This window comes from Hibiscus syriacus, unplaced genomic scaffold (assembly GCF_006381635.1).
Source record: "Hibiscus syriacus cultivar Baekdansim isolate YM2019G1 unplaced genomic scaffold, ASM638163v2 tig00111947_pilon, whole genome shotgun sequence".
Classification (NCBI taxonomy): domain Eukaryota; kingdom Viridiplantae; phylum Streptophyta; class Magnoliopsida; order Malvales; family Malvaceae; genus Hibiscus; species Hibiscus syriacus.
In genome coordinates, this window is record NW_024063219.1 from 1,751,940 (window position 1) to 1,775,708 (window position 23,769).

A 23,769-nucleotide genomic window follows, 5' to 3' on the forward strand; every position below is an offset into this window, starting at 1 on the left:
TGTTAAATTGGAGAGATCTAAACTAGTTGAACCGTGGGCTCAGACTAGAAATTGGATCAACAATATGATTTGTGGTCCAATATTTTACTACCTTTAATGTCATCTAGTTAAATAATATTAATTTAAAATTAACTTTAAAATATTTTTTCTAAATTTTTAATTAATATTATAAAAAAAATGACTGTCCCTTTTTTCCATATGTATGGAGTAAGGGGGAGGTAAGATAGTAGGCTACCCCAACACCAGGTTGTTGTTCCTAGAGGTTAAGGGTTTAAGCACCGATGGCTGCAAGGGTGACTATAATTAAAATCACTTTTCTATTTACATCAAAAGAGAAAATAATTTTTTATTAGTATGAGGTGATTATAATATATTATTTATTCAGAATTTTCTTAGTCAACTGACAATAGACGCATACACACCATGTAGACGTAACTGTTCGAATAAGTAATATGTAAGGAGAACAACACTCCCTTTTATCATTAAATTCTCTCAATAGATTCAAAGAAATAAATCATCTTAAACTACCCACACTCATGTTATCCATCAACACTTATGACATGGAATTGATGAACTGTTTCCCAATGAAAAAAAGGAGTGGCCTTGTGTGCTTGTCAAATGGGAAAAATCAACAAACAAAATAACATAAAAAAAATCACCTTAACACATAACAAAATAAACCCTAAAAAGCATAAAAAGATAGTTCCCAAAAACCCAGAAAAAAAAAATCAAGTGTTCATAACATTAACCCACCAAACAAATAGGATCTAACAATAACCTGTAAGAAATAATTCGTCCAGACATGGCATGGATCATTTTCAGAAGGAATTAACTGCTGACTTTTCCTATTTTCACTTTCCTACAGCAAAAGAATCCACTGATTAATTAATTTTTAATTTAATCCTAAGTAATTTAGTCAGCTAATTAAAGTCTTTAATTATTCAATGAACACACAGTCTGACATTCAGAGATAGACTTCCAACACTTTTGCTTATTTCTAGGTTTCAAAGATACATATGCATAAGGACTAGAAATTGTTTATTTTATATATTTTATAATATATTATATAATAGTATAATCATATTCATCGTTTACGTAAAAAAATAATCAATTTATGTATAATATGTTGATTGAATTTTTGTAAACAAAAAATAATTTTAATTTACTTAAAGTTACTTTTGTTTAGTTTAAATTCAAAAAGAGTAAAAGATATAAATATATTTATAATTATATGCTTTTTTAGTTTAATTTTATATTATATTTAATTTTACTTACCAAAAATATGTGGAATATATTATTTTAAAATAAATTACATTTTTAAATAAAAGTGAGATTTTTAAACGGAAGTAGTATTTAAAAGAGTTGTTTATATTATTTATAATATCCTTAATTGAGTTAATTTATTGGTGTCATTGACGACTGATCTTGATTTTATTGGAGATGTGTTTCACTCTAGTGATGATGGTTGAATTGTTAGATTTCAGAAAGTTATCAGTGTCATCACAACTCTTCAAGTTGAGTTGTCGAGTCTCTACATTGGTCTTCAAGTGATATGAACCCAAGATATTGAATGGCTCTAAGTGCAATCAGACTGTACGGAAGTCATGAAGTTAGTCTTTGTCCCGAGCACAGACCATCTCCCTTTGGGCAAAATCATATATGTTATTCGAAATCAAACATGGTTTATAGAGTTTCTTTGGATTTCAAGAGAACCCAACATGGTGATTGACCCACGGACGAATATGTCGTCTACTCTTGACCACTATCAAATTTTATTGTTTGGTTTTCTACTGTTCCACATCTAACCATTTGTTTGAAGAGATATATAAAAAATTTTGTATTATAGAAATAAACCTATTTAAATCATTAGCTTAAATTCACTTCCCAAATCGAAAGAAAATTAATACATCACAATGGTATATTTTTTCTTCTTATACTTTATAGAAACCGACTAAAAATCACATAATTAAACATTAAACTGGTGTATAATACAATTTGTATATAATCTCTTTAGCAGTCCATCTATAATCATTATTGTTTAATCTATGGGGAAAATGGATGTGTCAATATATAACTATTTAAAATATTTAAATTTATTTTAAATTTTTTGATTGAATTAATATCACAAGTTAATTGAATGTGAAGTCAATTAAAAATATTATTATATTTTTCCTTTAAATAATAACTATTATTGTTATTACGATGTTTTTTATTTTTATATTTTTATATAATCTTTAATAAAATAACTAAAAATACCTATACAAAATTAAACATGAAATTAATAAATTCATTTACAAATCCTTTACTTATAAGTTGAATATTTTTAATATATATATATATATATATATTGTTTTTTCATTCGTATGGCAAAATCTAGTATTATTTAAAACTTAAAAATAAGATAAAATGTTATAATTAGTACAAGTTACCATTTATTTATTTATTTTCTAAAAATTAGTGATATATTGTCTCGGTTGTTGATGTGGCACGTGCTAAAAGCAGGCATGGCGAAGTCGACACAATGATTTTGGCATGAAGTTTGATAGCAAGGAATTCTGGGTGAATTGGGAAGGAATTATCATTATTGCTGTAATTTTAGATCTGACTTTAAATTTAATTAACTTATTATTTGTAATAAAATATTTTTTAAAAAAATATATCCCCAGTGTTAGGGTTAAGTACCCTTGTGAAGGTCACCCCTTCCCTCATCCCCAGGTCATTCTAGTCCACTAATGTCTCTACAAAAGCTTTGGAAAAGTACCCAAAAAAGGTTGACTTTGATGAAAATGAGAAATAGGATTCTTTTGCCAAACTTTAACTTTAACCTCTTTTGGTGCATCATTGTAGATGAAATCTGGACTTAATAGTAATTTTGAAGAAGAGTGTGAAATTTAAATTTGAATTTTATTATATATAAATTAAATACGGATATTTTATTTAAATTTATGCTGACTTAATTTTTATCATATGTACATTCAATCTTAAATTTTAGTCGGACTATATTTTGACTATTAGTCTACTCATGTATTTGCATGATTGATTCTGAAAAGGATTATTCGAAGGTATTGTTTGTAATTACAATTAAAAGTATATTTAAAATAGTTCGATCACTTAAAATGGTGGATCAAAACCATACATATATTAATTATCATGACAAGTTAATTATTTGATGCTAAACCCTAAATCCTAAAATAATGATATTGTGAAATATAAATTGACGAAGATGTGAATGCTCAACCAACCTTAAAATGTGTAGTGGTTGATGTTTCATAGTAAACAAATACTAGACTCCATGAATTTGGTTTGATTTGGGATGGATGTATAATTTTATGTTACGGACGAATTTCTAAAATTTTAATAAATGGTGAACTTATAAAAATTAAAGAGGCAAAAATCAGATTTTCAATAGAAAATATATAAAAAAATTTAAAATATATGATAATTTTAAATTTTCAGAAGGACAACTGCCCCACCTTCTCCCTCAATCCATCCCTAATTTAATTGATTGATATAATAATTTTTAGAAATTAAATACATTTAATTTCAGATTTTTAATATGTGTTTTCTTTTGTATTATATTAAAAATATATGATTTTGGTGAATAATGTTTAAAATTACAGGTTGGGATTAATTAAATTGTTATTTATAATGGTATTTGTATATGAACACAATGGCTAATGGTTATTTTGATGACTTCTAGTATGTTAAAAAAAAATAATGCTTCACCAATAGCAAAATCCATGTAAATTATAAAGTACCATGACGTGGAAATTAAGGTTTGTTATTGATAATGGAGCTCCTTGTCATGACTCAACTTATTATTATTTTTATATAACGATCTATATTTAATTTGTTAATTGATTAATTTAAATTGAATATTATAAAAATATGTTACGAGTTAATCCTCTTAACTCAAATCTTACTGGTAACGTCTAAAGTTTCATTATGTTAAATCAACCGGTAATTAGTACACTTGTAATGTTTCATTCTATATATTTCAATTTTATAGTTTGATTAAGCTTTATATATATTTGATTCCAGTTATGATACTTATTTTGATGTATTTATACAAAACTTGTTTAATGCTATTTTATTTTCATTTTATCATATTCAAACTCGAGAAAGGGTGGTTTCAGGGAACATATAACAAATTTACCCCCTTCCTTAGGGGTAAGTGTTCGACTGAGTCGAATTAAGTAAAAAAATATTGGGTTATTCGAGTTGACAATTCTTACTTTATAATTCGAAGTTAACTTCAAATTTTTTCGAGTATAGTTAAATTTTCGTGTATCAGTTTAAATTTAATTATAAATATTTATAATATTATGCTTTTATTTGACTCAAATTTAAATATTTTTTATAACCGTATACAATACATATATATATATATTTTCATATTTTTCTCATATGTGACATACATATATCATATAGATTCGAGGGACTCGACTCAAACTTAAAAATCAATCCATTATTTACTAAAATTTTTGAGTTATTCGAGTTGTATTTTACAACTTGATTTGATCTTGAAATCTTTTCGAGTCGAATTTATGAGATTACAACTCGAAGTCAATTCGAGTATAGTTTTCTCGAGTCGAGACAAGTCGAAAAAATATTTTTTTGAATTTAGTCGTATTTACGAAATTACAACTTGAAATTAATTCGAGTTGAGAGTTTTGAGTCGAATCAAATCCAAAAAATCGATTTTTCGAGTCGAAACGAGTTTTGCTCACCTTATCCTCCCTCCCTCACAAATAGGAATTTTTTTTATTTATTTCCTTTATAATTTCCGATATTATTAATACAATGGAAAAATTGTACTTTACTCCCTAAAATAGATTACAGATTCCGTTTCTGACTTAACATTTATTTTAAAAACATCAAACTATTTATCATTCGATCACACTTAAACAATTTGATATTTATTTTAGGATAATGTACATAAATGGTTCTCGACATAAGGACATTGTTTTGTTAAGTCCTCAACTATTAAAAGTTATAAAATGATCCCTTGATTATAGGGTATTACTTTGTTGAGTCCCATGACTATTAGAAGTTACAAAATGGTCACTTGACTATTCATATATTTCAAACTCGTCATTTTCTATTAAAAATTTGACAATAGTCTGAGCTAGATATTAACCTACTGACTGTGATTTGATAAAATTTGATCATAAAACCTCAAACAACTATCATATCCCAATCAACAAGTTAAAATCAAACTCAGGTTGTCGTCATTTTTTTATAAAAAAAATGATGAGTTTGGAACATATGAATAGTCGGGAGACAAATTTGAAACTTTTAATAGTCGGGGAACTTAACAAAATAAAGCCCTATAGTCGGGAGATCATTTTATAATTTTTAATAGTCAGGAGACTCAATAAAGTAATATCCTATGATCGATGGACTGTTTATGTATTTTACCCTTTATTTTCTATGGTTCTCAAAAAGGTATCTAGCCAATAGTACCATATTTGACATTTATGGTGAATTGTGGCCACGTGGATTGTGGTGGGTCGAAACCCTACCCCCCAACGAATAACATATACCAACCATTTTCCAAAATTTTGGGCGCCAAATTGCTTTGTTTGCTATTTGCCTTCGTTTTCACCATTATGTCTTTGCCTCTTTGGATCATATGCCACATTAGTATCAATACAAATATCAAAGGACGAATCCGAGATTTAACCCAATAATTCACATGGTCATTTTTTTATATATAAAAAGTTAATATAATACTAAATTATTTTTTAAAAAGAAAATTACATTAAAATTTGATTTTGGATTCCATTAACATATTATTTATATTTTGGTTTCAAAAGGGTAAAACTTTAGTAATAAAATAACTAAATAATTATATATCTTTTCTTCATTATGGACTCACGGGGAAGCCATGTTCTCTCTAAGTAAACGGTGTCAATTTAATACCCGCATTACTAACTTTTCATTCCACTTCGTGACATACCATAATTTTACCATAATCAATTTCCTCGCGCCAATAACATTTTTTTCGATTATAAAATATATATTACATGAAGAATTAATTGCACAATACCTCTCTAAACCAAGACTCTCATTTTAAATTAGTATTTAAAATTTTAAACATTATAAATTTATCCCAAACTATGATTCTCATTTTATATTAGTCTTCAAACTTTTGCATAATTTTCGGAGTTATTGAAATGTTAAAAATTTTAGTGCCGAGTTAGAACGAGGATCGTAGTTTGAGTATGAATTTGGAATTTTCAAAATTTTGGGGATTAATTTATAATGAAAGTCATAATTTTGAGGTAAATTTGAAATACTCAAAGTTTAAGGATCAATTTAAAAATGTGTGATGCAATTAACTCTTATATGAATAAATTGAACAATCTTTTCAATAAAGTTTGTCTATAATTTTCTCATTCTTGTTTTCCTACTAGTTCGAGTTTATTGACAATCTATTCTAACCCTGTACCTTTGTTTACATGTGATGGACTTGTTCACGCATCTTACATAATTTTTTTTTAATTGATTTAAGGTGAATATAAGATAGTATATGTTTAGAAGACTCTAAATCATTCGATAATGAACGCTCATACACCCCATCAGACGTCATGCTCGAACCCGAGACCTCGAAGAATCTTACATTAGTTGAATTGATCTTAATTGAAGACTTAAAATAAATAATTTATCATTCTACTTGTGATTTGATAAACTCGTAACATGTATTTTCAATTTTAGGAAGAAAATATTTAAACGAGGGGTTTCAAATCAAAAATTTTAGATTTATATTTTTCATATTCGAGTTTTTTAAATTAAATTTTTGGGCTCGGAATAGCTTTTCCTAACTCCCAAAACAACCGAAATTAAACACACTTTAAATGTATATTTTAATTTAATGGTACCATAATGGCACATTAATTTCATGCTAATTATTTCTTTAGGTTACAATTTAATCAGATGTAATTAATTTTATAGGTGATCACAATTAAGAACTCATTGATTTTGTGAATTTATCAATCATTCTTTGTCTCATTCCAATTAATACAAAATTATTTTAGTTAAACAATTTTCTCATTATTCAATTCTCAATATTTTAGTGTTTGTTATGAAATTGAATAAGTTAATAGTAAGAAATTACAACTTTTAAAAATACAAATTCTAGATTGAAATTTTTATACCAAAATATTACGGTAACAAAATTATTTTAGTTAAAAATCACGCGAAATAAGTTGGATGACATGCTTCGTAATGTAAGGACTGTGCTCCTATATTTTCTTAAAAAATATTTTTCTTATAAATAATATAATTATTTTTATAAAACCAATACTATATTTATAAGTTCCATAAAAAAAATCATTATATATATACATATTGGGATAATATATGCGTGTCGACATTGTTGGACACAAAGGTAATGGTCCCCTCCCGTTAAATGTGGGGTATACAAAGTAAATTACTCCAACCAAAATTATAAAAATACTATTCAAGAAAAAGTTGGAAAATTATGTTTTTATGTGAACAATTACAATTTTTATTTATTTATTATTACTATGAAGTATTATTTAGTAATAATAAAACATAATATATTGTAATTATTGGTTAATTAATATATACGTATGAGTACGATAAGAAATAATTGCCATGATACGTTTAACATAGATATTGTATCAATGTTTAAGATTTTAATACAATTAATTAACTATCGTGTTTAAGATTAATATAATTGTTGTGATAATACCTTTATTTTTTTCTTACTAGAAAAAAATTCAATACAATTAACAATTTTTTGGTATTAATGTTTACACTATTAATATATATAGAAATTACAAAACATGATACGCATAATTGATAGTTTATCTTTCTAGTTGTCGTGACTTTAAGGTTTAGATAATTATCAGATACGGTACTTAATGTTTTCATTTTTTAACCAAAATTATTTTATATAAAATTATGATATTTACGATTTTACGCTAATAATTTTAATTTATCAGAAAATGATAATTTAACATATCAAATTAATAATTTATTAATTATCAATTAAAAAATTAAAAGAAATATTGATTGACAAAACTCTCAATGAAATCAAAAGGGGAAAAAGAAAGTACCGTCAAAGTTAGCAATGTACTACTATATTTGACTAGGTCCGAGGGAAAAAAATACCCCTAAAATATCTAAAATTAATTCATGGTGTAATGTTTTCTCTTTTACTATTTATTGAAATTAATAAAAATTGTAAAGAAAATATTTGTTGACAAAATTCACGAGAAACTCATAATAAATATATGTTAGTGAAATCGATAAGAAATCCATTAATCTCATCGGTAAGTAGTGAAATCCACAAGAAATCTATTAATCTCATCGGTAATTATCCTATTCTTGAAACCATAGTTCTAGAGTTAAGACACTAACTTTTGTAATTCTCCCGTTCAATAATTATCCTTGACTGTGAAACTAATATACAGTCTGATTAAGTTTAAAATTTATTTTTAATAGTTAAAAATCAATAAGTTTTTATCATGAAATTCTCAAATTTTATATTGTTTATATACAAGTTTTTTTAAGTCTTTAATTATAATATTCTAAACATAAATTTATTGAGTGTTTGGAGATAATATTTATGCATGTGCTGTAAATATGTATATTTGATACATAATATATGCGTTATTCTTTTTTTTTTTTTTTTTAAAGTTGTATATTTGTTTTTTCATTATTCCTATTTATTTCATCTTGATCATTGATGATGTCATTTTCTTAAATAAAATTACTCAAGTGTCATTTAATTAAAATAAATATAAAATAAATATTATTCTAATATATAATCTCAAAATTAATAATTGGAATAATATATTAATTTAGAATAAAATAAAATTAGCAACATATAAAACTTAAATTATAATAAAATTTCTAACATTAAAATCTCAAATTTATAATACTTTAACCTTACGTATTAAATCAAAACCTAATTTTTTCCATTTCACTGATAAAGTTCATATTTTATTTTATCATTCGTTTTCCCTCCAAAACAAATAGAAATAGAATATACGTTAAGAAATGGAAAGAGTAAAGAGAAAGGTTATAAATATTAGAAAATCCAGTGAAAGTCTAAAAAGAAGGAAGTGTGGAAGGAAGGAAGATGAAACCACTGTAGCATCTTCTTTTTACTTTATGGTGTTAAAGTGAAAAATCTCAGTGTGTTTAGCAATGGAATTGTTAGGACAATTGTGGACAAAGTGGGCCTCTCTTTGCCCCTCTCTCTCGCTTTGCCCTGTAAATTCTAAATCTGGACAAATCTAATTTTTGGACCTTTTTTTGTTCTCCTTTGTTTTTGTTATATTCCAAAATCACTGTCTCTATCCACGAGAAAATCCCTCTCCCGCCTTTCCCCCTTCTTCTTTGTTCCGTTGCTTCTTCTCTCTCATTACTCTATGTTTGCTATCTTGGAAGTTAAAGCAAATTGACAGAGTCAAGGGAGGGAAAATTTTCAACAGTACAGAGAGAGAGAGTGACGAGTTTCTTTCTTCCTCTGGAAAAGATGAATACCCCAGAAAAGACCCAGATCAGCTCTTCACTCTCTAAGTTTGAGGTACTAATTTTCTTCAACTATTTGATCATTCTTTTTTTGGGGGAAACCCTTTCTGTAGTTTTGATTTTTGGTCGTTTTCTTATGCACTGCATGTGCTTGTTTTTTTGGTCTCTGTGAGAGAGTTGATCTTCATCTTTTCTGGGTTTTGTTTCATAAAAGTCCATTCTTTTAGTTCTTACTCTCTCTGGAGTGTGAATTTGTTTACTTTTATGGGAATTAGATCTCTGGGTAGAATTCAACTTTTTTCTTCTGAAACTTGTTTTGCCTTCTGATTTCTGGGTTTTTCTGGTTGTGGTGTTCATTTGATAGGGGTTACAGCATAGATGTTTCACTTCCCCTGCTTTTGAATTCATCTTTGTTGCAAAATTTTTAGTCTTTTGGATGTTGGATAAACATTTGATTTGGATCAAAAGATGCTTTAAGGGAAATTTTTGGCCTTTTAACATTGTGATTTTCCCAGGATTCTCCGGTCTTTAACTATATCAACAGTCTCTCCCCCATCAAGCCTGTCAAATCCGTGCATGTTACACAGACATTCAACCCGCTTAGTTTCGCATCACTGCCCTCTATTTTCACTTCGCCCCATGTCAGCTCTCACAAGGAATCTAGGTTCCTGAAATGGTAATGAACTAGTATTATACATCCTTGATTTTGTTTAGTTTCATGCTTTATAATCTCTTTTTTATTTGCTTGTTGGCTTAGCTCTACAGATCCATCAAAACCCGAGTTGTCTTCTGCTGATGGGACTAAAGTTAGTCCGGTGGAGGATGCCGGTGTGGATGTACATGAGAATTTCGATCCAGCAGTTTCCCTGGGTGAGGTTTCTTTTGAGCTGCCTAATGAACCATCAAGGATTGCAATCGAGCTGCCACAGACGTTAAAATATGATTGTGGTAGCCCTGACTGTGCTCCAACACCTTGTGTAATCGAGATGAATTGTGTCTCTCAACCAACCTGCACATCTCTCGCGATTGTTCCGTTCGTTCAAGAGGCCTCTCAAAAAGGTTTATCTGATGGCGTGGAAGTAGCTGCCACTTTCCAGATCGAGCGAAAAAAGGAAACGATTGGATCTGAGTGGGAGAGTTTGATTTCTGAGACAGCTGACCTATTGATTTTTAGTTCCCCCAACGACTCTGAGGCATTTAGGGGTGTAATTCTGAAATCATTGGACCCTGGTAGTACAATTTGTTCTACTCTTATTTCGCAGTTCCCACAAGATGATATCAGTGATTATAAAGATCAAACTGAAGGAATCACTGGGCTCAGCGAAATTAATAGTGTGAATGAAAGTTTTGAGGATAATAATGTGACAAACATCGTGCCCGGCAGTCTGACTGATCATGTGGAAAATCGCATGTCCGCCCCATATTCTATTGAGGTAAAAGATGATGTATATTTGAAAGAGTTGCAGAAAAGTAGAAAACTCTAAACATGTTTGTTCTTTTACTAGTTTCGGTATGACAAGTTTTCTTCTTCTCATGTTTTGTTACAGTAATAGCAATGTAGACAGACTTACATCTGCACTAGTCCACTACTACATGGGTTCCTTTGTTTGTTTATGCAACTTAATTCTCTCAAGAAAATTATCATGAAAGTCATCTCTCTTGATTTGCTTTTACTGATGATGCTTTTATCTGTTTGTGCACAGCCTGGTTCTAATTTGCATCGCGGGTTCAGACGGCGCTGTTTAGACTTTGAGATGCTGGCAGCTCGAAGGAAGAACTTAGATGGCGGTTCAAATACCAACTCTTCTGTCGATAACAAATTGAAGCCCAGTAAGGCTGGCTGTGATTCCTCAAGGTGCATTGTACCCGGAATTGGTTTGCACCTAAATGCTCTAGCAATAGCCTCGAGGGATAACAATAATTCGAAGCTTGAAACTTCATCATCTGGGACACAAAAGCTAATTCTCCCTTGCACCACTACATCCAATTCACCCACAGCAGATAACGAAACTGCACATGAATCTTTACTGGCTTCTGTCTCGACCAAAAGAGAAACCAATGATGTCGAAAATGGGGTTCAACTTGCAGAAGATGCTTCTCAGGCATCTGCCTATTTAGTTAATGAAGAGTTCAATCAAAATAGTCCAAAAAAGAAGAGGTATGATAACTTGACAGTGTTGTTGATTGGTTTATTGGTTATTACTGATGGACATTTCTTAACGTTTGTTTCTTCATCATTGTGTTATGGGTTTTCAGGCGGAGATTGGAACAAGCCGGAGAGAGTGAGGCCTGTAAAAGATGCAATTGCAAGAAATCGAAGTGTCTGAAACTGTAAGTTCTTCTAGTTTTTCTTTAAATTACAGGACATGCTTTATATTCCTGCTTACCACCGTGGTCTGCTAGGGTGTTATGATTTTTTGTTTATGTGCTCATTGGATATCGAAACCTTTTTTCTCAGCTACTGCGAATGCTTTGCTGCTGGTGTATACTGCATCGAGCCTTGTTCTTGTCAAGACTGCTTTAATAAGCCTATCCATGAAGATACTGTACTTGCAACTCGCAAGCAGATCGAGTCTCGAAACCCACTTGCATTTGCTCCCAAAGTGATCAGAACCTCTGATCCGATACCCGAAGTTGGAGTACGGAATAACTCCACGACTCTCTATCTAATTGGTCAATTGCAAATTGTTACATAGCCTAACTGCCATTTATTCTCGCAGGATGACTTGATCACAACACCGGCTTCAGCTCGACATAAACGAGGATGCAACTGCAAGAAATCAAATTGCCTGAAGAAATATTGTGAATGCTTTCAGGTTTTCCTTCTCAGAAAAAAAACCCTCTGTTGATGTTGTTCTACATAAACTGATTTAGAAGCCGTTTTCTTGTCTTAAAGGGTGGTGTCGGATGTTCCATCAACTGCAGATGCGAAGGCTGTAAGAATGCATTTGGTCGGAAAGAAGGTAAGAGTCTATTTGGTGTTTTGTTCTTGACCGGTCTATATTATTCAAGTTCTTATTCACTTGATTGCTTCGAAACACAGGATCTGCTATTTTGGAAGCCGAAGGAGATCCCGGAGAAGAAACAGATCCTTCGGAGAAGAATGCAGCTAACAAAAAATTCGAAGAAACAGACATCTTGAATAACGAAGAGCAAATCCAGCTGCTCTCCCAACAACTCCATTACAGCTTTGCAGGTTTCATTCTTGAACTGTTTGAAGTTTTTCCATGATAAAATCAATATATTTTTGCTATAAAGTAAAATATTGTTTTTCTCCACAGACCTTTGGTTCAACTGCCATTTTCATCTAAGGGTAAACCGCCACGGTCCTTTATCGCCATTGGATCATCTTCCGCACTGTATACCGGGCACATATATGGAAAGCCTAATATTATCCAACCACCAAACATTATCGAAAAGCATTTCCAATCCGTTGCAGAAGATGAAACACTCGAGATTCTACGAGGCAATTCTTCTCCGGGAACCGGCATTAAAACGTCATCCCCCAACAGTAAGAGGATCTCTCCTCCACAATATGAGTTAGGGTCAACCCTTGGTGGTGGTCGGAGTGGCCGGAAGTTGATATTGCAGTCAATACCCTCATTTCCTTCTCTTACTCCTAAGCATTAAAATGGAAACCTTCCAGTTTCCATAAAATTAAAGATGAAAATTCTTTAAAATCTGTCATGTTTTCTTTTAGGCTGTATCTGTGTAATAAACCTGTTATCTCGCTTCCATAATGTTAAACTTTTCTTGTAAATATGGTATCTTTGTATCTTCACTTTAATTTCCAAGCTCCATATTGTAAATTTCATTACTGTTCTCAACTTCTCTAGCTTTTATCATCATTATTATCACCATCATAGTCATCGTCGTCATAAGGGAAAGGGTTCTGAAATATTTTGTTACGGCAAAAGGGTATGCAAGGTCTTTATACTTTTAAAAAAACAAATTAATGCAGGCGCGTGTTGAATTGAAAAAACAACGGGAGAGAGATGGACAAGCTGGTCGTATCGCATTGGAGAATATGAAAAACACAGCGGGGATTGGAATTAATTTAGATGCTGAAAGGGAATTCAATATTCTCATAGGATCTTCTTCTTCGTTAATCCATCGGATCGGTGGGTAGTTAGTAAGGGTAATGTATTGTATCTTGGTGTGGACCTTGGAATTTTTATTTTCAGTATTGCCGAGTAGATTGTACTCTTTTTCTCCATTTAGGTTCAGAGAGTTTAATTTCTATGTTGGCCATGACTTTATGATTATATAAATAAAAATCATATTTGCCCGATGAATGTTTCTACATTGTAATATCATCAATGAAACAATGTTCTTATACAATTCGACTCCTAAAAAAAACTTTAATTAAAGGTGAGAATCGTCAAAAGATAATTCATGGATTAAGTTGTTAAAACTAAAAACTAATGATGCCAAAATATAATTTAACCATAAAAATTAGAACCAAAATGAATATATTAAAACTAAGGAGGACCAAAAAAATTATTATAATATTTTTTTTAATATTATAAACCGAAATACTAACGACGTACTACAAATAATAATATTCATAAGGAAAAATTCTACAGCGTACGTCACATACCACAACGTACCACTAAAACGACGTACCAAAATACACCATAAGCAAATTTGTTTTTATTATGTAAATATTAAAAAATATTAGAATTTATTTAAGATTAATAATTTATTAAAAATTAATTATAATTTTAATAGAATTATAATTAAATTATGATTTGTATGAACTACGTATGAGAGTTGACTCGGAATAGCTTTGAACTGCACCCTTGACGCGAAGTGTGCCTCGTTTGGATGAGAATTGGACCTAGAAAAAAGGGATTTTTATGAAACTTTAAAGGTTGAGGGACTAGAAGAATAAATAATTTATTTGAGGATTTGAAGGCTGAAGTACGAGATATCACCGTGAATATTAGAGGGACATATTTCATTTTCACCCACTCTTTTCTCTTCATCTTTTTCATAACACTCTTCTTCTCTCTCCTCCCTTGGATTTCAAAGATTGATCTTAGCCTTTATTTGCTCATTTTAAATTATTAAAAACCATTTCTAGTCGTGTTTGATAATTAGCAAAAGAGAAGGGGAAATTCTCTGGACTTGGAGGCAAAGAGAAGCTTGGAGGTAGTTGATTCAAGGCCTCAATTTGATGATTATGAGTAAAATAATGTATTCCTAATCTCATGTTATATCATGATTATCATAAAAACAATGTCTTGTCTGTAGTTTATGATTTTTGTACTATATTTGGGTGATATGCATGAATTGTGGCTTGAATACTTGATTTGTCGTTTAATATATGTTATTTATTCGTTAAATGAACCTATAAGACTCCTTAAACTTTATAAATTATGTTTGACCTTAATGATAGTATGTAGAGGGATTTGAGGGTGATTTTTGAGCCTTGGAAGTCATTTTTTTATTTTAGTATCGACATTGTTCATGCAATATCAATACTGATTAAATAGGTGTAAAATCTTGTTAAAAATAATCTTGAGTTTAGATACTATTCATTGGGTATCGATATCAAAAGTAAGATATCAATGTCGAGGAAAATTATTCAAACATCGAAGTTAAAATCGGTATTGATACTATAAGTGAGTACAGATACTGATAGGAATAGTATCGATATTGACATAAATGTATAAATACCCATTTTATTTTAATCCGAATGATGAAATCAATTGTCATCCAACATATCATTCAAACTTATCTCGTCATAAAGTTTGAATCTAGTCTTCACCATACAGAAGATAAATGCAATTTTTCATACACAAGCTCCCGATTTAAAGAATTCAATAGGCTCTAATCGCAGACCGGAGGCGGTAGATTGAGTTGGTGGTTTGTCGAGGAAGAGACCCAAGATGGATTTATATTGTACATAATCACATAAAGAGTAAAGACTTAGTTATACAGAACTCATAAAATCCCAATTAGATAAATATAGAAGATATATTAATTAATTAAAATTATTTTCGTTTATCTCTTATACATTACTGTTCATGATACAACCGAAAACCATATTTTTGTATTATGGTACGACGAAGATGTCGTTCGTGCACAAGGATTTTTAACTTCAAACACAGGTCGTCGTGCTGCGATGTTGAAAAGCTGATTTGCAGACACTATCCTGAACGCCCAACAGAGGATGAATGCACCGGAAACTGATCACCCAATGAACACGAAACAAAAAAAGATAAAGATCATCAACATGTTGAATTGAAAGAGCAACGGGAGAGACAGAGAGAGAGAGAAATTGTTGGATCAAAGACATGTGCCGAGTTAAAAGAGCAACCAGAGAGCGGTAGAAAAACTATTCAATCAAAGACATGAGTTGAGTTGAAAGTGCGACGGGAGAGAGACAGAAAAATTGCTCGAATCGCATTAGAAAGTATGAAAAACACTGCAGGAATTGAACTTAATTTTGCAGTTTTGTCATATTTTCTAATGCGATCCGATCCATGTTGCTTTTCTATCTCTCTCCCGTCACTCTTTAAACTCAACACATGTCTTTGATTCAGCAGCTTTTCTACCTCTATATCGTTGCTCATTCAACTCAACATATATATTTGATTCAGCAGCTTTTTCTACCTCTCTCCCGTTGCTCTTTCAATTGAGAAAGGACTTTGGGGTGTCAATGACAGGAGAAGATGAGTTTAAAACAATGGCAATAGGACCAAAGAAGCATGATATGCTATGTTCATACTGTTCTTGCCGCTCAACTACCCAAATCATATATATATATATATATATATATATATATATTAGGTAAATTTAATATATTTTTATTAATATTAATTAAATTTTAAACTAACTATTTATTGATACTGACAAAATTTTATTTATCATTTTTATTAACCTGGAACTAGTTATTATTAGTATTACTGCTGTTGTTACTTTATCTAAGATTTTCGGTGTGTTATCGCCACATAAACTTTAATTATATTTAGATTTGAGTAAGGTCGAACTCTTAAGCAGGAGACAAAACTCAACAAGCAATGTTATTTTTTTTTTTCATTCACATATCAGAATGCAAGACATCATTAAAAATACATCAGCACTTTATCAATTAACTCAATTGTTAAAAGATAACAACATATATAATGATCGTAAAATAAAGAGAGATCAAAATTTTATGTGAAAATTCTTTCGGAAAAAATTACGGGTAAAAAAAAAAGAAAATTCACTAATATAGAGAGAAAACATATAATATAAGTCCTTATGGACAACCTAGTCCCTAGTATATAGTTATAAAGATAATTTCTTGATTACAAAGTAAATTTATATATAAAAAAATCTACTGAAGTTGAGTTTCCTATTATTAATCAACATTAAAAGTATATATGTTTCCTACTTTTAATCAAAGCAGATTTTCTATTTTCTTTTACTTTTTATTAATTTATATCATATTATTAATTGAGTCAAATCAAATTCGGTCAAACTCTAAAATCAATATTTGTTGTTATCTTTAAGTTATTTTTCTAAGATTACCTTAAAGTTATTATTAATGCATGCTTTTCAAATTGTTTTATACCTTTAAAAAATTAATATATTTAATAGTATTAGCTTATCACTTTCTTGTCAAAGGACTCTGTAACGAATTTCACCTATCGATATACTCTAATATAAAATAAGATAAAATTTATAAATTGATATTAAATAATATTAAATCGATCTTTTTGATACTAGATTTTCAAATATATTTATATACAATTGATATTAAACTTTAGATTTTGTAAAAATGAGACATCGACCATAACATCTTAAACTTGACCCACAAGATCTGAAGGTCATGGATGCTATATTTGACCATCGAGGTGATCATAAAAATTTAAAATCTTAAATTGAATCCCATATAATCATCCTTTAAAACATTCATACTAATAATATTAAAAAAAACAATTAAAAGTGAATACAAAACCGAAACTCTATATATATATAGTGTAAATTAAAAGTGTTACAAACTGAAACGCTAACAAAAGTCCTACAAATCCATATTTTAGACCAAACAATATGAACAATTTGCATGCACAAAACGTTTAGAGAGAATGGCTTCTTAGTCTTCAAGAAACAAAGTTAAAAAAATAAATGATTTTCAATATGGATTTTATTAATAAAATAATTATAATTTATTTTAAAATATATTTTTTAAATTATTTTTTCTTTCACTCGCCTCTATGGTTATATCATTATCTACACATACTTATTATCTTAATTCCACAAAATTGTTACAAATCTATAATACAAATTGATTAGGATTTGTTCTTTTTTATTAAAATAATCATTTTATAAAGTAAAATATCTACATTCATTTTTTAATATTTTTTCACCCACTTTTTCGTAATAAATCGTTATCTTGTTATATTTATTATCTTAGTTTCCTACACCATCATAAATTAAAATCCAAAGAGGTTTAGTATTTTATATGCATTTCTTGAACTATTATAAACATAAAAATATTTATTGTCATCCAAAATCATTAAAACTTATTTGTGAGAAAGTTTTCTCCTTTTTTTTCTTTTTAAATAGTTGTGTGATTACTTATCTCCTTAAAAAAGTTAGAAACTAGTTATTGCCATGCAGAAGATGAAACCAATTGTCGATACGCAAGCTTCCGACTTAAAGAATTCCAACCGCAGAGTGGAGGCGGTGGATCGAGTCGGTGGTTCGTCGAAGAAGAAACCCAAGGTGGTGGTGCACAGTACTTCGACTCCACAGTATTCGACGGTACAAAAAGAAGATATGAGAACCGTAGGTACATAGTTGTTTCAATTCAATATTCAACCTGTGAACCCTTGGTGAATGCATAGATTTTGATACACTACGATTTAGATTTTTTTTACAGTTTCTATTTAAAATATGTTTTAGTTCCTAAACTTTTATAAATTTACTTCTAATATAAGATTTTGCGTCCGTATATGGTAGGATGAGAGTGCGGGTTATGATTCTAACCTTGGAACTCATGCAACGGACGCCGCTGAGTTTTCGACTTCAAACGCAGATGGGTTTGCTGCGATGTTGAAAAGCCGATTTGCAGACACTATCTTGAAAGCCCAACAGACGATCAAGGCACCAAAAACTGATGATCATCCGATGAACACGACACAACAAAGAACAAAGATCATCGAACCTGCTGAATCAAAGACGCGTGTTGAATTGAAAGTGCAACGGGAGAGAGATAGAGAAGCTGCTCGGATCGCTTTGGAAAATATGAAAAACACAACGGGAGAAAATAACTTCAATAACCGAAAATGTCTAATAATATACGATTTTAATTAATTTTTTTTGGATTTACGAAAATAACCAATAAATTCACAACGCAAACTCTAATTTCACAACACAGTTTCTAAATTCGCAACGTGATACTCAAAATTCGCAACGTAATTCTCTAAATTCGCAACGCGATTTTCATTTTTGCAACGCTAATTACCGGTATAGGTAAATACAACTATTCACAACTCAGTTTTCAAATTAGCAACGCGATTCTCCAAATTCGCAATGCTAATTATCGATATAGGTAAACATAATTATTCGCAACTCAGTTTTCAAATTCGCAACGCGAATTTCGTTTTCGCGTAGCGAATTTTACAACGCTAATTATCGATATAGGTAAACACAACTATTTGCAACTCAGTTTTCAAATTCGCAACGCGAATTAGCCAATTTTGCAACTAAATTACCGATATAGGTAAACTCGGTGGAAAAAAATCCGAATTCGACAATTTGAAACTGAGTTACGAATTTGGCAAATTCGTGTTGCGAAATGTAAAATCTCGCCTCTTAAAGAAAAAATCGTGAGTAAATAATAATTCGATCTTTATCAATTTTAAAAGTAACTAATCACAATTAGTTCAATATGATTAAAAGATTTTTTTAGTTCAATATAGTGGTCACACGTAGAATTTTGATTAGTAAAAAATCTCGTAGCGAAAACGAAATTCGTGTTGCGAAAATGAAATTCGCGTTGCGAATTTGAAAACTGAGTTACGAATAATTGTGTTTACCTATATCAGTAATTAGCATTGCAAATTTGGAGAATCGCGTTGCTAATTTGAAAACTGAGTTGTGAATAGTTGTGTTTACCTATACCGGTAATTAGCGTTGCGAATTTAGAGAATCACATTGCGAATTTAGAGTATCGCGTTGCGAAATTGGAGTTCGCGTTGCGAATTTGTTGGTTATTTTCGTAAATCCAAAAAAAATTGGTTAAAATCGTATATTTTTAGACATTTTCGTTCACTGAAGTTATTTTCTCTTAAAATTAAATATAGATGTTGAAAGGGTATTCAATATTCTCATTGGATCTTCTTCCTCGTTATTCCCCTAGTTAATGTTTCTACATTGTATTATTATCCATGGACCAATGTTTATAAATGTAATAAGAAAATTTTTGTTAGCTCCAACTGAGGCCAAAGTATTTGCAATCTGAAAATCCCATATTATTAAATTTTTATTCGATTTAATTTATAAAAATTCTTTCTGAAAATTAATACAGGGACGAATTCGATTTTTATCAAAATTTTTGTATTATTATTTTAAAATAAAAACTAGAGCATAATGCAAAACAATGCGAATAACATTTGTTCGTTAATTTGTACTTTTAGATTTCTATATTTAATTTATCTCCAATCTTCAATATTCGTTTAAAATTGTTCAAAAAAGAGCAGTCTTTTAAAATTAACAATTATATTTCGAATATAATTGATGATAATAAACTATAAAAATAACATAAATAAACTATAAAAATAAAGTTATGTCTTTGTGACATGAACTAAACGATCTCAATAGTAAAAAACATTTATTATTTCTTAAGATATTGAGTTCAAACATATAAGAGCAATCAATGTTAAAATTATTAAGAATTACTTTTAAACAGACTTTATTATACTCGACTCAAATTAATATAATTTTTTTTATATTTTTAAATAATTAATTCATATACTTAAATTATTTTAAGAAACAATTAGTTTAGTTCGATAGCTAATCTTATATTAAGAAGTTTGTTTACTCGATAATGATTTTATATATTTGAAAAAATATTATTTCAGAATCCAACTCATTAATAAATTTATGTATAGAGCTTTTATAACTACACCTATAATCATTTTTCAAATAAAATTTAAAAATATTTTTTTAAATTTTTTCATTAAATCATGGATACAAATAAAATCAAATATTTTTTTAAAAAATGAAAAAAATTGATGACTAATTACGTGATATTTATAATTATTTATTTTATTAGATTAACAAAATAACTTTGAAATATCAAATAAAAAGAGGGTAACCAAAAGCAAACTCAACTCATATTTTAAACAAACAACAAAAAGGAAAATGATGAACATAACTTTAAAAAACGACCAAAAAGAAAAGGATGAATTCATGAAACCTTGATTCAAGCACCGACGACCTCTGGGGTAGGCTCGGCCATGGTGTCATCGGCCGGCCTCTCTAGTTTCACACCGACATCTTCCGAGTAATCACCGTGAACCTGAATGAAAATAAAACATGCCCATGGGAATATTTTCATGGAAAAGCTTTGATATTTATCATAGAAAATATACAAAATCAGATGAACATACCTCCATCAGCTTCCCCAGATCAAACTTGGGAGCCTTCAAGATTTTGACTTTTCGAATGAACACATTCTGCAAAGGATAGATGCTCGATGTTGCCTTTTCGATTTCTTTTCCAATCATCTCAGGGATGAACTTCTGCACTAATCCCTTCAAATCGCACGATGTTGCCTGAGCAGTCATTATCTCTCTCATCTTTCGGCGAATCTGAAAAACAAAAGCAACATCATCAAGGGATTTGGCCGACTCTGGAATCATTGAAGTTCCACCATCTCTAAGGCATATGTAAAAAGAGCAATCATTGGACATAGTTTCATGGTATTATTACCTGTCTAATCTGGCTGGATTGTGCATAGCATGTCCTTTTAACTTGGTTAGGACGTCTCTTGGTGAATCCGATGCTAAACATTCTCAAAGTATAATTATCGGTTGTCTTCACATCCACGTGAGCTTCAATCAGCGTTTGCCATTTCCGCACCAAGGACCTCAGTTTGTCGGTTGTAAAATTCATTCCCTGCAAATTTGTTAATTCATTACAAGAAGCAACAAAGAAGTAATGATGTGAATAAAGAGATTCACGCTTACCCAGAAGTTGGTCAAAACATTCTTTCCTTGAACATCCTCAGCTCTCAACCGGATCTTTCTGTATGCGTGATCCTCATCACCGCCTTGAAGATCAGCAAGTGAAATCTCGAACACACGATGCTTGAGTCCTTCTGAAGCAATCTGTCAACAAAATAGCAAGCTTCAAACCATATAAAATTGTAGAAATCTAATTGTAAAACTGTACGGTTAAGCAAATGTACTAAACATGTCTAAGTTCATCACGCTGTATATACAAGCAAAGATGAATATCATGAGGATTTTCCCACATCCATATGGCATATCATAAGTAGAAACAATGAAATTATTTACACAAAATGACTGAAGCCGACTAAGGATGCAAGACCAAAAAAGAATAAGAAAACAATAAGTTCAAGCTTTTCAACAAATGAATTCATTCGAAGATAATCGATTCCAGAATTCCTAGTAGCAGCAATTGTAGCATCCTCCCCGAATATTAAAATATGATACCAGACACAAGAATTTCCCACTCAATTAAGAATATATCATCAAGACTAAACAAAAAACCTCAATATAACCAAGGCTAGCTCAAAAAAAGAAATGCACCACTTTTACACAAAGCAAAACAAACAACATTGAACTCCTTTACCATCATTCCTATAAAGGTAAAACGAAGAGTATAAGCACTTAGCTAGATGTTCAATGTAATCTGAATGAAACCCTGATTCTACAGGAATAAAACATACAAAAAAAAACCATTTTTCACAATGATAAAGAAATGAAATGTTTGAACAAAAAAAGAACAAACCTTGGTACCCTGGGTACGGGTAACAAGTGTCTTCCCAACATTTCTGGAAGTGAAAACTGATGGAGCCTTGATATCATACCAATCTTTTTTTGCAAATGGATCAGCTCTAAAGTAAAAAAAGAAAAAAAAACCCAACAAAAAATCAACGTTAGAACTAACAGATCATTTTCTAAAATATACCCCAAGCATGTTCAAAGCTAAAAAAATAAAATGAAATAAACACTCACGCCTTCTTCTTTCCTCCCTTCTTTCCTTTGGAGATTCTCTTGTTCTTCCTGTATTACAACACAAATGAGATTTAAGAAAATAAGCAAAACCCCTTTGAATAAAGACTGGGAGATAAAGAAATGAATACCCGACGGCCATGGTTGAAGCTCTGATGGGTTAGCTACAACAGAGAGCAGACTGCTGGTAAACCTGGGAAAGATCTCTAAACCCTAATCTACATTTTCTAGTTTATATACAACTCTTTGATGGATTGGTTTTGTGAATGCAGAAGTTGGGTTTGAAACAAAATTTAGACCCATGTAACTTGGGGTTTACAATTATATTGTGCAAAACTGGGCCTAGTTCAAAATTTTGAGCTTCTACCTTAGTCCTTACCCTAACTCCTAAACTTTATTGGGTTTACAATTTTGGGCCTAGATTGTATTAATAAATGTTTATCAAATAAGTTTTTGATTTTTTTTTAAATAATTTAAATTTACATTAGACTCGATAAACTTTAAGATTTTTTATGCTTTGTCCACTGTCATAAAGATTATATTACTGGTAATATAAGGTACTCTCATTATCATATCTTCCTTAGACAATCGTAGATTAATTTTGTAATGTGAAACTCTTGAGAAATAATCATTCATGTTTGAGTAAATTTTTATTTTTATCATTAATGCATAGAAAGTTACTGTATGATAATTAATATTATCATTTAGACCATTTAGTATGTTGTGATCATTTAACCATTAATTTTCATAAAGATGCAAGGAAATGATAACATGGGCATATAAATGTAAGAGACTGCATAAGAAAACTTTGAAAACGTGATCCCAAATCTGTGAGATTATAGGTAAAGTCATCACCCAACATTAATTTTAGGTGGCATCTTTATGTGGAGAAATCATACACATTATACCAAACCTAAAACCAAATGGAAAGAGTTTCCATGTGCCCCTCATCAACGCTCCCTGTGTATTCCGCTGTGTATGTAATAAAGTAGGCACCTATTTGAATACAATATCTCAGCTAAATTCAAAGCATAGTCTCTATATTCAAACAACACAATAA

At 30.2% G+C, this 23,769-nt stretch overlaps 1 protein-coding gene and 1 pseudogene across 3 annotated transcripts; one reads left to right on the top strand and one right to left on the bottom strand.

The window, feature by feature from the left end:
• Positions 1 to 529: 529 nt before the first annotated feature.
• On the bottom strand, positions 530 to 22,957 carry LOC120173416 (40S ribosomal protein S3a-like). Of its 3 annotated transcripts, none has more exons than XM_039180597.1 (8): positions 22,841 to 22,957; positions 22,713 to 22,760; positions 22,486 to 22,591; positions 21,699 to 21,839; positions 21,442 to 21,627; positions 21,120 to 21,320; positions 20,899 to 21,028; positions 530 to 552 (listed from the first exon to the last, which is right to left on the bottom strand). In XM_039180597.1, exons 1-7 carry the CDS (start codon positions 22,849 to 22,851, stop codon positions 20,933 to 20,935), a joined length of 789 nt encoding a protein of 262 aa, XP_039036528.1. In that variant the 5' UTR covers positions 22,852 to 22,957; the 3' UTR covers positions 530 to 552; positions 20,899 to 20,932. The 3 variants fall into 3 exon arrangements, with proteins under 3 accessions (XP_039036528.1, XP_039036527.1, XP_039036529.1); XM_039180598.1 differs by lacking the exon at positions 530 to 552 and adding an exon at positions 20,787 to 20,858 and having other exon boundaries at positions 20,904 to 21,028; XM_039180596.1 differs by lacking the exon at positions 530 to 552 and having other exon boundaries at positions 20,783 to 21,028.
• On the top strand, positions 9,469 to 13,232 carry LOC120173413 (annotated as a pseudogene).
• Positions 22,958 to 23,769: the final 812 nt, after the last annotated feature.

Coding starts and splice junctions, on each gene's coding strand:
- LOC120173416 (XM_039180597.1), bottom strand. Junction 21,840..22,485: donor CCCGTACCCAGGGTACCAAG/GTTTGTTCTTTT, acceptor TTTTGTTGACAG/ATTGCTTCAGAAGGACTCAA. Junction 21,628..21,698: donor ATGTTTTGACCAACTTCTGG/GTAAGCGTGAAT, acceptor ACAAATTTGCAG/GGAATGAATTTTACAACCGA.